This window comes from Pygocentrus nattereri, chromosome 9 (genome assembly GCF_015220715.1).
Source record: "Pygocentrus nattereri isolate fPygNat1 chromosome 9, fPygNat1.pri, whole genome shotgun sequence".
Classification (NCBI taxonomy): Eukaryota; Metazoa; Chordata; class Actinopteri; order Characiformes; family Serrasalmidae; genus Pygocentrus; species Pygocentrus nattereri.
This window is the reverse complement of record NC_051219.1, coordinates 32,172,451-32,188,650: the sequence shown is the minus strand read 5'-3', so window position 1 is coordinate 32,188,650 and position 16,200 is coordinate 32,172,451. Positions and strand designations below refer to the sequence as shown.

The window sequence follows — 16,200 nt, the reverse complement described above, 5'->3', positions numbered from 1 at the left end:
GTGACACGTTACACTACAGCTTAACAGTGTGACACGTTACACTACAGCTTAACAGTGTGACACATTACACTACAGCTTAACAGTGTGACACGTTACACTACAGCCTAACAGTGTGACACGTTACACTACAGCTTAACAGTGTGACACGTTACACTACAGCTTTACAGTGTGACACGTTACACTACAGCTTAACAGTGTGACACATTACACTACAGCTTAACAGTGTGACACGTTACACTACAGCTTAACAGTGTGACACATTACACTACAGCTTAACAGTGCAACACATTACACTACAGCTTAACAGTGTGACACATTACACTACAGCTTAACATTGTGACACATTACACTACAGCTTAACAGTGTGACACAGTACACTACAGCTTACACTATCATATAACTGTGCAACAGATTACACTACAATGTACACTTACAATGGACTTGTAATTTGTGCAGACTAACCTTTGACTCTGCTTGACTGATTGTGAATATAAGCATTTTATTGCATTGTATTTTGTTACCATTTCATAAAAGCCTTACATTCTGCCTAACTATGCCCATTAAGCATAGCAAAATACCTGTAATGCACAGCATACAGCATTAACTTTGATCAATGTGTTCAATAATATAAACTTATGGTTGCAGATAAATGTATGAAATTATTCTAATATGCTAGTCCTCTAGTCCTGTGCAACTTCACTGTCACACCTCAAACTGAATCGGACTCCATTTCCCACAAGGCTTCAGGAGATCACATGACTATGGGCAATTGCCTGTGTCATTACCAGCGTTCACAGTCTCCTGATTACTGACTCAACACACCTGTTCAGGATGACCTACTTAACTAGTATTGAAGCCCGGGCTGTAGATAGAGTCAGCGCGAAGTATTGTTTCCTACTGAGCGTTCTCTTTGTGTCTATGATTCTTTGTTATGACCCTATCTTTGTTTCTTCGACTCTGCCTTTGGATCTCACCCTTTTTGTACCTTCAACTTTTTGGATTGTTTATTGACTACGATTTTTGTCGTCTCCTTGGATTTTGGTTGCCTGTGTTTTTTGGTATTTGAACCTCGCCTGTTTTCGACCCCGATCTTTGCTCTCTGTTATTAAACCTGGTTTGCCTTCTTATCCACATTCGTCTGACTCCTGTATCCACATAACATTCACACCTTTCAAATAATTATAATTAGAGTGTAACATGATTTAATTATAATTCACTGGATCTTGAGGAGCAAATACCCAGTTAACCTTTCAGACTGAACTTTGGGGAGTGGAAAAATATCCCTGCATATTACAAATTATTATTAGTAGTATATATATTTAAAAAAGAAATGTTAGATGTGTCCAGAATGATAAACAGAGATGATTCTGAATGACTGAGAAAGTCATACAGCAGCAATAAAAAAATTAATATCCATAATGCTTCCTGTTTTCAAAGTGGTGATCAACAGCAAAGGCAACAGTAAAATATTGAATAAAATGTCTCAAAATACCCTTTAAAGGTGCAGTGCATAAGATTTAGCAGTGAGGCTGCAAATTGCAAGCAACTGAATACCCCCCATCCCCTTTCCCCTTTTTTTCAAGTCTGTGGTGGTAGTAGAACCTATAGTAGTTAGAACAAGGATTCACCCACCCTTGCTTTTTCTTATGCTAAATAATATGTATGATCCTCTATTTGTCCAAATATTTCTAATATGTAACAAATAAAGAGAAACTGCATGCTAAAGGTTGTCTTAACTTATTTTCATGTAGAAAATCAAAAAAGCATGAAATACGACAGAAGGTATTCAAACTTCTCTGTATGATTCTAGAGTACTACTCACTCTTTATGCCAGTCGAAGATTTGGTGAATGTTGCCAAACACTATTTTATCTTTTCCCTTCATGTCTTCTGGAACTCCTTTAGCATTAATAGTGGCCATGTAGCCCTGCAGAAGATTGCAGAGAAACGGTCAACAACATGTTAAATCACTCCAGTCACACTTCCAAAACACAACATTTACATTATCTGTTCATAATGTTGCACATGCAATGAGGCCAACCATTGCTTTGCAAAAATATGTGCTGTCAACAGTATGGAATAGACGTAATGTTGACTTATTACATTAACTGTAGCTTGCTTTAATTCAGTTCTGTCATCCTTAAGCAAATATTTAGGAAAATTTAACTCTAAATAATGTAGGATTCTAGGAGATGGAAACATATGCCTTCCTTATCCGCTTTTAGCTGTTTCTGGAGTCATCCCAAAACTCTGTTTATTCTTGCCAATGGCCTTAATGTTATTGAGAAACATTAGTGCCACAACTTTGTGTAAGGCTCTATTAAAACTATTAAGAATGTTGTGAGCAATAGGTATGTTCATATATTGAAATCAGTAAACCAATATCTCTGTGTGTAAGGCTCTATTACAACTCTACAGACTCCCATATATAAACTCCAAACTAATCTAAAAGATAAGAAAATCAAGAACATATTTACAGCTTAATCATTTTTATTTGGGTATTACAACAACAGACCTATATTTACTGAAAGCCCTTAGATCGTTCTGTGTTACTCTGAGTGCTATAAGCCACATGCACACAGTAAAATAATCACAAAAATAAGAAAAAAGCATACATAATTTAAAACGTCATCATTTTACTTGGTGTAACAAATATCAGTTTTTAGTACAAAAATAAGAAAATGCTCAAAACATTTAAAACATTTAACTTCATGTATATAATTAAGAAAGCAAATATCTGTCTATAGGTTAAATTATCTGGCTACCTTGATAGGGACTACATAACACATGTATAAGCATTGAATATCAGCAATACTTGAGTATTTATGGGCACCTTATGTCAATAATTGTACAGTGACAAAAATATGTTCTATGAAGTGAATGATATTGTACTGACAAGGCATCGCAAGTTGCTAAGCAAGCTTAATTGAACATTTTAAGGGAAAAGCATATAGGGTAAGCTCAGCACAAAAGTAGAAACTGTAGGAAAAAAAAGGCAAAAAAATGACTTTTTTTCTGTAGAAGATGAGTTAACATATCAACAAAATCATCAAAGCATAATTAAACGGAGGTGTTCAAACATTTCCATATGACTGTACATATCATTTTTGCTTACTTGAGTTAAAGTAAAAAAGTATGAATTCTATTAAGGAGGCCTGTGTATATGCAGATGTGAACAAGTAACTCTGCTTTTCATGTCTGCCGCCATACAGATCTATTTAATAGAAACTGTTCATCAAAATAAGGTAACAACTGTACAAACTCACAGAATTACACTTCTATTTGAACTAATATCTATTAGGCTAATATTTTACCAGGGGTATCTACTTTGACTCAGGTTCAGAATTTGTACATGTGTATAATATATACACATATGTATATGTATATTCATGCATATGGGAAATGATGTATGAAAATGAACACTTAAGTTCAAGGGCATTAAAGTCTTCCCTATAACTGATATATGGTTTTTTGACTAGGCCCTTGCTTTATTTCTTTACTTAGCAATGATACTTCGTAACAGTATAGCAAATAGAACAAACAGCACTTTAGCTTAAGGCCCCTTATGTCAATACAATGCCAATTACTTTGTAAAACACCTTGTTAACTTGCAAGTACTGCCAGGAGCTGTTCAAGTATTGTTTTACAAATATGTTATTCAATGCTTACGTAAGTGTTATAAAGTCCCTATCTTTTAAATAAGGTCTAACTAATAATAGTATGTGTAGGATATTTAATCTAAGAATAATTCATTGTAATATGACATTCTGTAGCTCACCTCCACAATGAGTCCCAGGTCAACTACGTACAATTTCTCTGTCTCAATCAGCTCTTTGAGTACATACCTACAGAGAGAGGAGGGAGAGATGAAGAGAGTTTTCATCTGTTTGATGTGAAAATAATGCTGCCAGCATTGCTTTTCACTCAGAGGAGATAACAGCATTATTGATGTAGCATCCACAGCCATTTCAATTAGGCACTCCAAACACAATGTGGCAAATATTTAGGGAAAGGATTAGGCCTTATTTAACCACAGTGTTCAAACAGGATCACCGCTGAGTTAGGATTATGAACTGCAGTAACATCTACATTCCCATCAGTATTGATTTTACCAGTCATTGAGTAACAAACTGATTATTTTGAAGATCAGTAATCAGAATAATCAAGAAATTTGAGTTTTTAAAAAGGCCAAACAATAAAAGTAGACTTAATTAAACAAAAAGCATGAATTGCCTTCCAAATATTTCTAAATAACTGAAAAAAGACTATGAATGCTTTAAAAAACACTACATTATAAAAATAAAAAAACATGTGGCAAAAAATGCACAATACTGTGCAAATGAGACCACCAAGCTATCATTCCTTTAATTTCCAGGCAAAATGGCCTTTAAGTACAAGTTATTCAATTATACAGAGCAGAGAACATGGGACTTCTAACAACCATCAAACATCCTTCCAGATTCCAACATCACTGAATGTGTTCGGGATTACTTGGATCATGAGAAGCAAAAATTATAACCAACTTCTAGGACTGAACTTTCAAGGCGTGGAAAAATATCCCTGCAGATGTCTCTCTCTAAATGAATGGAAGCTGTAATAAAGCTGAAGAGTAGACACACTAAATGCTGAAAACTTTGATACTATGTTCAGTTGTTGAGGCTTCTATGTAATTGTCTGTTAAAGCTATGTTTTCTGTTGTTTTCTTGCACTTTAAGGCCATTTTGAGCAGCAATTAAATAAGTGAAGTCTGGTGTCTGACTTCTGCACAGTACTGTATATGAATGGGTGTGTCTGTCCTCTGTATCCTACAGGCTCTGCTGCTTACTGTAAGAAAGACCAGTAGGAGAACTTTAATTCATTGGCGATTCATTGATAATGTTAATTGCCCTTTTTTCTAGTCAAGTAACAGTTGTACTTCATAGGTATGGATCATAAACCCAGGGTGGCTAATAGTGCTAACAGAGTCCTCACATACATGCTTTTCTCTAAGGCACTCCTCCTCTCCTCCTCACTGTCTATAGTGGCTGACGATTGACTGGAAGTGTCGTCCACCAACACAGAGCCACTGTCTTCTAGCTGCAGGTTAGAAGATTGTGTATTCTGCGGAGAAGGAGAGAAAACAAGTGATGAAACAGTTACGAAATGCATTTGAGAGAGAGAGAGAGAGAGAGAGAGAGAGAGAGATGAGCTCCTGTTGTCTTGCTGTTTTGGTGCAGGTTGCCTAGGTGACAGCAGAGCAGCATTCAGGCTCTGTTGGTGACAGTGACTGAATGATAAGAGGTATTTTGTGCTTACCACTAATCATGACACCATTAGTGTGAGAGAGAGAAATAGAGAGGGAGGCAGAACAGGCTTATCAAGCTTAACCCCTTAATGCAAGTATCTTTCAGCAGTCATTCTTATTGTTAATGGGTTGTTCGCGACCAACCGTTTATACACAAATTGATCTACAACTGCTACAACAGTGTGAAGCTGTCAAAACAATTACAAAATAATAAAATAAAATAAACACACACATTTTCTAACCCACTTATCCTTCTGGGTCGTGGGGGGAGCTGAAGCCTATGCCAGCTGTCATCGGACAGAACGTAGGATACACCCTGGACAAGTCGCCAGTCCATTGCAGGGCATTAAATACAATATATAAATATAATAAAATATATGTTACAGTCTGAGATCTGGTTTATAACATGTTTGAAAAAAACAGGAGGAAATAGATGAGGTCAAGGGTTGCTAGCAGTGGGGAATCCTCTGGGTTCTTCTTCAGAAGAAATATTTAATTTAAAGCTTAATGATTTCCAGGATAGATAAAGATATTTCTCATTTTTATTTGAAAGAATTATGTTTCTTGTTGCACTTAAACTTTGTAGTAATATCATTCTTAAGGTCTGAGCAGAAAATAACAGATTGAAGTCTTAAAATGGTCCAATCAGGGCTTTTTACAGTGGTATCTAGGTGGATGCATCTAAGCATGCTCTACCGTTGGTTAGGCCTTCAGGGACAGGACTGAAGGCCCTACATGTCTGTGTAACCACCCACATAACTAGGAAGTGACTGAAGAATTGACCAATGACATTTTGATTTACAATGAGCAGGACCAACTTCTAGAAGTCCTAGATTTGTCACCATAGTCTAGCTAGCTAGCATATGGAATATCTTTTATGAGCTTCAAATATCTTTATTTAATCTAGAATGGAATAATGTAACTGCACAAAACCTTTATTTCTAACAGTGTATTTGAAATCCAGGTATTAGGTTTCTCATTAAGTTGGGTTTTTTCCTTCATTTTTGATAAGTTCTAGTATTTACAGTCTGAACTGTAGGCTTAGCCCCAGTAGTATTGGTTCACCACAGATCACTAGCATGTATTTAATGCTAAGTATCCATTTAAGGGTAAGCAAATGTAGCTACCGCTACTCCCTGGCAATCTGAGCCTTTTATTACTGTGTGTGTTGTTCTGGGCCATAGTTCATGTTTCTGATGATGAACATCCATTTGGCCTTGTTGGGTTGTGTAATGTGTTGACAGAGGGGAAGTACAAGGAAGTTCCTGTCTTTGTTGTTAACACACATTTTTCAAAGGTAAACTGAGGACAAGTAAGTCAAGCTTAGCTTTCAAAAGTCAATTAATGATCCTCAAAAGAGAGATGAGAAAGTAATATAAATGAGATGTCAGCCTAGAAATAGGGATAACATGAGTAAAACTTGTACAGAAGCATTGCTCAAGTAATGAACATTGAAGACAAAGCCACGTTAACCAACTGCATCCTGTATATTCTGAGTGCTGAAAGTTCTTTAATCAATTACTAAAGCTGCAGTTCCTCTGCAGCCCTTTTAGTTTTCATCTAATTTTTCATCCAAATGTCTCAGACCTAATGCCAGAGGATTTTCTTGCGCCAGCTGACAGATACATGTCCAAAAGTATCCAGACACCCCTCTAATGAGAGGCTTTGGCAGTTTAAGGCACACCTATTGCTGACACAGGGTTTAAACTGCACACACAGCCAACTAATCTTCATAGAAAAGCACTGGCTGTAGAATGGGATGCTTTGGAGCAGCCATACACAAGCCTTAGATCACCATGCAGAGTGCCAAGCATCAGCTAGAGTGGTGGAAAATGTCCAAACGTGGAGCAGTAGAAATGTGTTCTCTGGAGCAATGAAGCTCAATTGACCAGCCAATGCTCTGCCCACAAGTGTGCACTTTCATAGCATTCACTGTGAGGTTGGACAAGCTTTACAGAACTGTAAAAATCTTATTCAACCAGAGAGGATTCAGTCACATGGATTTGGCAAGCAAGAGGAAGGACTCATTCCCCCTTTATGCAGACAACAGAGACAGTGTTCACACTAGTGGGAAATTCTGCCCATTATTTTTACCCCCATCTGTGATTACAGCAAATTCATTTTGTTTATTGTTTTTGTCTTATGACTATTTTGAGTCTAAATGCACATTTTCTGATTTTTAGAAATAACAATCTTGTTTCAGGTTTGTTCAGCCAGCTGCCAGGTCAGTCTGTGTTGTTGCCCGAGAAGACTATTAATACGTAATATCTATTAAAATTCTTGATTCAGAAGAAACGCCGGAAGAGCAGAAGAACGCCAGAAGAACATCTTTAACCATCCACACGAAGGCCGGAACCTCAGTCTATACTCATTCTTCAGCATCCACTCCACAATGTGCAAGCACTGTTACACTGCTGAAAATACCAAAATGTACAACATGTCTGTATGTCAGTGTGCCGTTGTTGCTGTAAGTAAACTCTGCACTGAGTCCTGAGATGGCCCTAGAACCATTTGGGGCTTTAAAGTTATGTTATGTATAAAACACACAGAGATTCCTGTATTGATGCTGTGATTGAGAGCACAACTCTATTCTCTATTTTCTCGGTTTCTCTCTCTCTCTCTCTCTCTCTCTCTGTTCATTACTCTGAGCTTTTCTAGGAAAGGCCTTTGCCTTCAGCAACCACCTCTTCAGCTACATGCAGACAGCAAAGTGAAACACTGAAACCTCATTGTCTTTTTACACACAACAAGTGACCAATCCCTAAAATGATAGTGTGGGTAAAAATTAGCTTCAGGCTGAAAGGATGTGGTTAGAAGTCATAGCCTTCAGTTTAGGCTTCAAAGTAAAAATACATTAAATAAGTGAGTACAAGACTGTAGAATGAGGATGTTAAACATACTGTAGTGTGTGTGTTGGCATGTGGGTGACAAAGAAAATCTGTGTGTAATACAGGCTTGTGAGTGAGATAGAAAAGATACGTGAAATAAATCAGAACTGGCAAAATTACTGTTATTCATACTGTTATTTAAACTGGCATTCAGTATGCATGGATATGTTTATGGATTTGCAACATTTCAAAGAGCATTTGTAAATCTCTATGCATGTAAAGCCAGTATTCAGAAATATTTACATAACAATTACACTTATTAATGTAGTATGTTACAATGCATGGTTCAAGTTCTCTTTTAGTATAGTGTCCTATTCTGTTGCATCGGTTGTACTATATTATATATTATAGTAATTTTTTTTGTTGTTGCAATGTGCCACATTATATTACATTGTACGACATTGTTTTGCATTGTGGTATTGCATTGCTCCATCAAGTTATTATACTGCTCCCATCCACTGTCACAAATATTTTTACTGTTTGTCCCGTTCCCGCACGTAACCTAAAAGATTTGTCCCGCTCCTGCCCACAAACCTTTCTAACTAGTTTCCATCTGAGTTAGTCATAACTGAAAATGACTGCTGTAGGTCAGATTTGCCTTCTTATTCTCACATATTCACCTTTATTAAGAACACTTTCCACAGCTGTGACTGCCTGACTGTCTGAAGGTTCTGGTGTTTCTGTATCCCACACATGATGTTTCATGTGACTGGTTGCTTCTTTTAAGAACATGTTTAGAGGATTTCAGATACAAATACATGTTGCTGGTTAACTGCTCACTCCTGCATGTGACACTGTAAACTAGCTCTGCACTGCAACGCATTGTGGAAGGCAGACCTCTTCTGTGATGTTTTGCATTGTGCTACACTGGATTGCTTTGTGCTACGTTGAGCTGGACTCTGATACACTGTGTTACATTGTTCTACAATGTGTTGCATTGTGTTAGATTATGTGGCACTGTGCTACATGGTGTTGCACTATGTTAGACTGTGTTTCATTGTGCTACAATGGTTAACTGCATTGCGTCACACTGGGCTGTATTGTCATGCAATGTGCTACACTGTGCTTGATGTATTGCACTGGGTTGCACTGTACTACAGTGCCTTCTATTGTGCCACACTGGGCTGCACTGAACTACAGTGTGTTGCATTGTATTGCACTTTGCTGCACTGTTCTACATTGTGCTGCATTATGCTGCAATGTGTCGCATTGTGCCATGTTGTGTGTATGCTTTGAGTGCTCCCCTACTTAGCTGACAGGTTTCCTGGCTGTTCTGCTCAGCTCTGATCATTTCCAGATGTGCCCTGGCTCAGTCCTCAGGAGACATCCCTCTCCTTCACGTTCCCTCCTTTATTTGCAGGCCTTGTTTTTCTACCCAGAAGCCCACTTTCCGCACTCAAACATTTTAATAAAGAGCTGGGATCAGGGCTTGTTGTGCTTCCTGCAGGAAATTATTCTAAAGTTAGGTACAGCGAAGCAGAGGCTATCCCAGCCTCATTCCCTTATTTCTTTTACTGTCTGGTATGGGAAAACTCAGGAGAATTAAACACTCAACTGCTTCCCACTGAGCCAGTAAAGAACTGACTCCTATTTGTATCAGCATCAGAATCAAGCTTTATTGGCCAGGTATGCTTACGCATACAAGGAATTTGGTTGTGGCTACAGGAGCTCACAGTGCACAGTATCAGACAGACATTTACATGTAGTGAATAAAATAAATATAAAATATAACAAAATAAAATAAAATAAAATAAAGCATGCATTCCTACCATCACTCACTCAGACACGCACACACACAGTCATACCTGTAAATCTTACAATGTGCAAAGTATGGGTCTAAAGTCAAAGTGCTGAGTGCAGCAGCAGTTACGGGTGTAAAGTGGCAGAGAAAGGGATCAGTGGTGACAGTTAGATAAGTGGGGTAATATGGCAGGTAAGTAAGATGCTAGAATAAACACCTAGATGCTAGAATGAAAAGCAAGACAAGGTTGAAATAAAACACACTGTTTGAAAACATTCACAGTATCCCTCCATTTTGAAGACCAGGGGGCCAAATTGCTGGAGTGATTATACATTCATTCAGGAATTTTCCATCAGCCAACAAACAATAAACTCACACTGGAGTGCTGTTGCCGGCAGCATTGAGGCAGGTAAAGAAAGCTGGGGAATGAAGCCCTTTAGCAAGGACAGTACAAAGTGCAGTATGTTGCACAGCCTGTTCAGGCAGATGCTGGATAGAGGCTGAAAGCAAGCAGCCTTGATTTCTGCAATTTACAGTAATAACAGAGAAATATTCATGAGGGCACGACCCAAGAGAGACTGACCCGAATACTCTAATCTTTAATCCACAACTACTCTCTCTCTCTCTCTCTCTCTCTCTCTCTGTCTGTATCTCTATCTCAGCATCCTTTCTCTGTTTTAGGGTTAATAGGTAATACGTGAGATTTTAATATGTACTCAACATGTTTCATCCCGTTTAATCTTCCTCCAAAAGGACATCCTAACCCTTCTCACTGCTCTCTCTCTCTACCTCTCTCTCTCTACCTCTCTCTCTCTCTCTCTCTCTCTCTCTCTCTCTGCAGGGTGTTGTCAGTGTGGTGACTCAGGGATTCAGGCTTAAAGTGAAACTGTAATTCACTGATGTTCACTGAAATCACATCATGCTGGCAATAAACACTGGGATCATATTTCTTCACCAGTGTGCGGCACGTGCCTGTATCTAACATATATGGAACATATTATTATTTGGCAAGACTTGACTTGAACCCTGTCACATAACATTAACATGCCATAAACACATCATGGCAGAAGTCACACGCTGTCTCGAGTTGTCATGACAGAGTTTGTTGAATAATATAACTGTCACTCCTGCCGTTAATTATCATTACAGATGGCATAATGTTTGATGTCATGACAGCTAACCAGAGTACACAGAAAAAATTAGCATTTGACATAAGATATAATGACATCAAACAGCATGACATTTGTCCTGACAATTATTGGTAAAAGTAACATAAAATATAGGACATCCACTCTACCACAAAAATCATTATCAACAACAGCAACTTATCCGGTTTTGTACAGTGTGTACAAAGAATTTCATACCTATGCTTCCACCCACAGTATGAACAGAGAACTTTTTAGGCTAGTGAGTCTAAAAAAAAACAGAATCCAAAAACCAAATCTGAACACCATAAATGTATTGATAATAACTGGACAAAGTGTATGAAGAAAACTGTATTAGACTGTATTTCCCATATTGTAGTTTCATACAGCTGTACTTCCAAAACTGTAAAAATAAACAAATAAATAAAATAAAAATGTATACAGGTAAATATAGGCTGACAGATACACACAAGTACTTACATATATACTGTATGTAATACTTGTGGGACATATGTATGACCTCATATCCTAACACTGTATTAAAAACAATCCTGTCTCTGTGGCAAAATGTGTTTTTGTTTTTAGAGTCATGTCTATAGCATGCAGCCAACAAAAAGCACAGCAGACATTCTGCACTCTCACACACACACACACACACATGCACACCCTGGTGCATTTCCCACATCACATGATACACACACTGGAAAGTCTAGAGGTGAGCTTTGGAAAAATAACTGGTCTAATGACTAAGTGAACACAAGCCATGTGGGATGCTGACTAGTAATCACACAGTTATAGATTTTAATTCCAGGGGAGCTTTGCACTCAGATCTTTAAGACAGCAGGGCAGGCCAATGTCTGACCTCAAACACCACGTGCACTCTGTCATCCTACTAGATCAGAACATAACAGCACCAGGAAAATGTATTATTGTATTAACCCAGTGTTGCCTAACATACTGTCAGCAGTATATTCAGAGTCTTTGCCTTTGTCCCCAGTCAACTCATACAATCTGACCCCAGAATAGTTGGTGTGCATGTCTGTCCCTGTTGGTCTTGATAAAATGGATCAGCATATGGAATTGAGTAGCCTTCTGTGATCTGTGTTTTCTATCACTATGTAACAAAAGCTCCACACTGTCTTTATTATTGAATGCAGTTGACAAGATTTCACTTTCACAACATTGATTTGCTTCATCTAAGTTAGAGCAAATATTACAGAAGTTTGGAGTACATTCTTATATACAGTGTTGCTTGAAAGTTTGTGAACCTTTTAGAATTTTCTATATTTCTGCATAAATACGACCTAAAACATCATCAGATTTTCACACAAGTCCTAAAAGTAGATAAAGAGGACCCATTTAAACAAATGACACAAAAATATTACACTTGGTCATTTGTTTATTGAGGAAAATGATCCAATATTACATATTTGTAAGTGGCAGAAGTATGTGAACCTGCAGGTTTAGCAGTTAATTTGAAGGTGAAATTAGAGTCAGGTGTTTTCAATCAATGTGATGACAATCAGGTGTGAGTGGGAACCCTGTTTTATTTAAAGAACAGGGATCTATCAAAGTCTGCTCTTCACAAGACGTTTATGGAAGTGTATCATGGCCTGAACAAAGGAGATTTCTGAGGCCCTCAGAAAAAGAGTTGTTGATGCTCATCAGACTGGAAAAGGTTACAAAACCATCTCTGAAGAGTTTGGACTCCACCAATCCACAGTCAGACAGATTGTGTGCAAATGGAGGAAATTCACTCCCCAGGAGTGGTCGACCAACAGAGATCACTCCAACAGCAAGGCGTGTAATGGTTGGTGAGGTCAAAGGCGAGGCCTTTGTGCAACTTCTAAGCAACTGAAGGCCTCTCTCACATTGGCTAATATTAATGTTCATGAGTCCACCATCAGGAGAACACTGAACAACAATGGTGTGCAAGGAGAAAGCCACTGCTCTCCAAAAAGAACATTGCTGCTCGTCTACAGTTTGCTAAAGATCATGTGGACAGACCAGAAGGCTACAGATGAGACCAAAATAGAACTTTTTGGTTTAAATTAAAAGCATTATGTTTGGAGAAAGGAAACACTGCATTCCTGCATAAGAACCTTATCCCATCTGTGAAGCATGGTGGTGGTAGTATCATGGTTTGGGCCTGTTTTGCTGCATCTGGGCCAGGACGGCTTACCATCATTGATGGAACAATGAATTCTGAATTATATCAGAGAATTCTAAAGGAAAATTATCTGTCCATGAACTGAATCTCTTGAGAAGGTGGGTCATGCAGCAAGACAACGACCCTAAGCACACAAGTTGTTCTACCAAAGAATGGTTAAAGAAGAATAAAGTTAATGTTATCAAGTCAAAGTCCTGACCTTAATCCCATTGAAATGTTGTGGAAGGACCTGAAGCGAGCAGTTCATGTGAGGAAACCACACAACATCCAAGAGTTGGAGCTGTTCAGTATGGAGGAATGGGCTCAAATTCCTCCAAGCCGGTGTGCAGGACTGATCAACAGTTACAGGAAATGTTTAGTTGCAGTTATTGCTGCACAGGGGACAGCCACACCAGATACTGAAAGCAAAGGTTCACATACTTTTGCCACTCACAAATCTGTAATATTGGATCATTTTCCTCAATAAACAAATGACCAAGTATAATATTTTTGTGTCATTTGCTTAACTGGGTTCTCTTTATCTACTTTTAGGACTTGTGTGAAAATCTGATGATGTTTTAGCTCATATTTATGCAGAAATATAGAAAATTCTAAATTCTAAACTTTCAAGCACCACTTGTATATTTTCACTTGCAACAAGCATAAAAATCAGTATTAGTTGTTTACACATGAAAAAAAACATTTTGGATCCCTAATCAAACAAAGCATCCCCAAATCTTATATAAGAGGTTAAAATTTTGTCTACGATGAGTACAAGTCATGTCATAGGATAGTCTACAAGTCATCTACAGAGATTTCCTGTTGCCATGTCATAGGAAATTCTACAAGCTGTCTACAGAGACTACAAGTCGCTGTCACATATGAGATACTACAGATACTTTGTCTTCATATCATAAGAGAGTCTACACCTCATCTAGACTACAGACTGCTGACATCTCATAGGAGTGTCATCACATTTGTAATCATATTTCTAGCTCATTTACTTACACGGCTGTAAACACTGCCCATTATTTTAATCTACAAATTTCCATTTGAATTTTTTAATAATTATTATTAATAATGCACCTCTAGCATCTGGTAGTAGTAGTTACCTCAAGTGGAGACACATACTGAGTGGTGGCTCTAGATCAAAATCACTACAGTTATTTTATTCTGCTTTGAAGCTGCACTCTGGGTCATAATTACAGTTCATCAGTCAAGTACCTTTAGTGATTTTAGGGCTATAGTTGATGCTGGTGATAGTTCAGAGAAAACTGCCATTGAGCCAAAATAGGAGATCCAGCATAAAGGATTTAAGGGTGATGCTGGGTGTGACGTCTGGAGCTGTTTGTCTTCCCGACAGCTTCAGCTGAAGAGTGAAGATGTGTGGGCTTTGTGTGTGTGTGTGTGTACATAGAGCTCAGGTGGTGTGTGTGAATTGTGTTTGATCAGTGTGTGTTCTCGCTCTTGGAGTCAGCACTGTAACAGGCAGCCTGGCGACTAATGACCCATCGCTCTGTCCCATCTGGCTCTTCTCACACAGCACACTCGCTCTCACACACACACATACATCACTGCTTCTGCAGCCTTTCTCAGCCCCTTAATCATCAAACTCTGCCTACACCTTCCTTAGATCCTTCCTGATATTTTTCTCTCTTGTCTTTCTCTTAGATCCCCTAAAACTGTTTGGTCTACGTACCACATCTGATCTAACTAAAGTATCCTCAAGTCATCCTCTCATGAGAGAGGCAAAAAGGTGCCTACACCAATTCATTATCTCACAGGAGAGTCTACAAGTTGTCCAGAAGAACTAGAAGTCATTTACGATTACTGGAAGTCATTATGGTCCTGGAGAATCTACAGGTCTTCTACACAAAGTACAAGTTGATTGCAATCCTTTATTTCATAGAAGAGTCTCTGCAGAGATATCTGGTCAGTATGCCATAGAGAGTCTAGAAATCCTCTACAGAAACAAGTCGACATCACATAGGAGAAACCTTAAGTTGTCTACAACATCTACAAGTAATCACTTCACAGGCAAGTCTACAAGTTGTTTAGAACAATCACAAAAGCTTAAGGACAAGAACTACAAGTCACCTACAACAGCTAGAAGTCTTTGCATCATAAGTGTATGAGTCTACAAGTTATCTACTGTGACTACAAGACATAATTTCATAAAAAGTTGTGGCTAAAAAGTAGAGGCCAAAAAGTTATCCACAATGAAAAATCATCATCCCATGGGGGAGGACACAAGTCAGCTCTGATGACTACAAGTTATCATCTCGTAGGAGAGTCTACAAACTGGTTATAATGAATACAAGTCATCCTGTCATCATGACATCATTACTGATCTGTAATGACTACAAAATGCCATATTATCAGATATTCTACATGTTTATAATGTCTACAATGACTATAAGTCACAATTTCATGGGATAGTCTACAAGTCATACAACTACAAACTGTCTACAACGAGTACTTGCTGTCATATCACAGGACATCATAGGCCTTCAAGCTGTCTATAATGACTACAAGTATTCAAGATATCTACAAGATATCAACAAAGTCATCATATAAACTGCAGAAAATCTCAGTACCTAACATGAGCACACAGGCACACAGTTCAAAGCATCTTCTCATCTTACGGTAACATAATCTATCACACTATCTTTTTGCCATCGGTGAGATGAAAAGAGCTTGAATGACATTTATACACTGTTTATCTCTATCTGTGTGGTGTGGACTGACCTGTATAGGGCCCAGTGAGGTGGAGCCCTGTAAGGAATCAGAATGGTGACTGTGGGACTGCAGGATGCTTGAAGCATCTTCAGAGACTGGCAGGCCATCCCTCCACTCCTGCATATGCACACACAAACAACCATCAAGTTTTCTGAGACTTTCTTGAAGGTGAAACATGCCATATACACTTCATACTATCAATAATCACCCAGACGCAGCGCATGTATGTCATTCTAACATAAAGTAAACTTCTGC

General features: G+C 38.2%; 1 protein-coding gene across 2 annotated transcripts in view; it reads right to left on the bottom strand.

Annotated features, from left to right (window-relative positions):
- Window positions 1–16,200, bottom strand: part of arhgef25a (Rho guanine nucleotide exchange factor (GEF) 25a) — a 135,322-nt gene that overhangs the window by 27,778 nt on the left and 91,344 nt on the right. For both annotated transcript variants that reach the window (XM_017707953.2, XM_017707960.2), the window contains 4 exons: window positions 15,955–16,062; window positions 4,975–5,099; window positions 3,778–3,844; window positions 1,823–1,926 (listed from right to left, as the gene is read on the bottom strand). In XM_017707953.2, coding sequence (XP_017563442.2) covers window positions 1,823–1,926; window positions 3,778–3,844; window positions 4,975–5,099; window positions 15,955–16,062 — 404 coding nt within the window. The remainder of the gene's footprint in view (window positions 1–1,822; window positions 1,927–3,777; window positions 3,845–4,974; window positions 5,100–15,954; window positions 16,063–16,200) is intronic.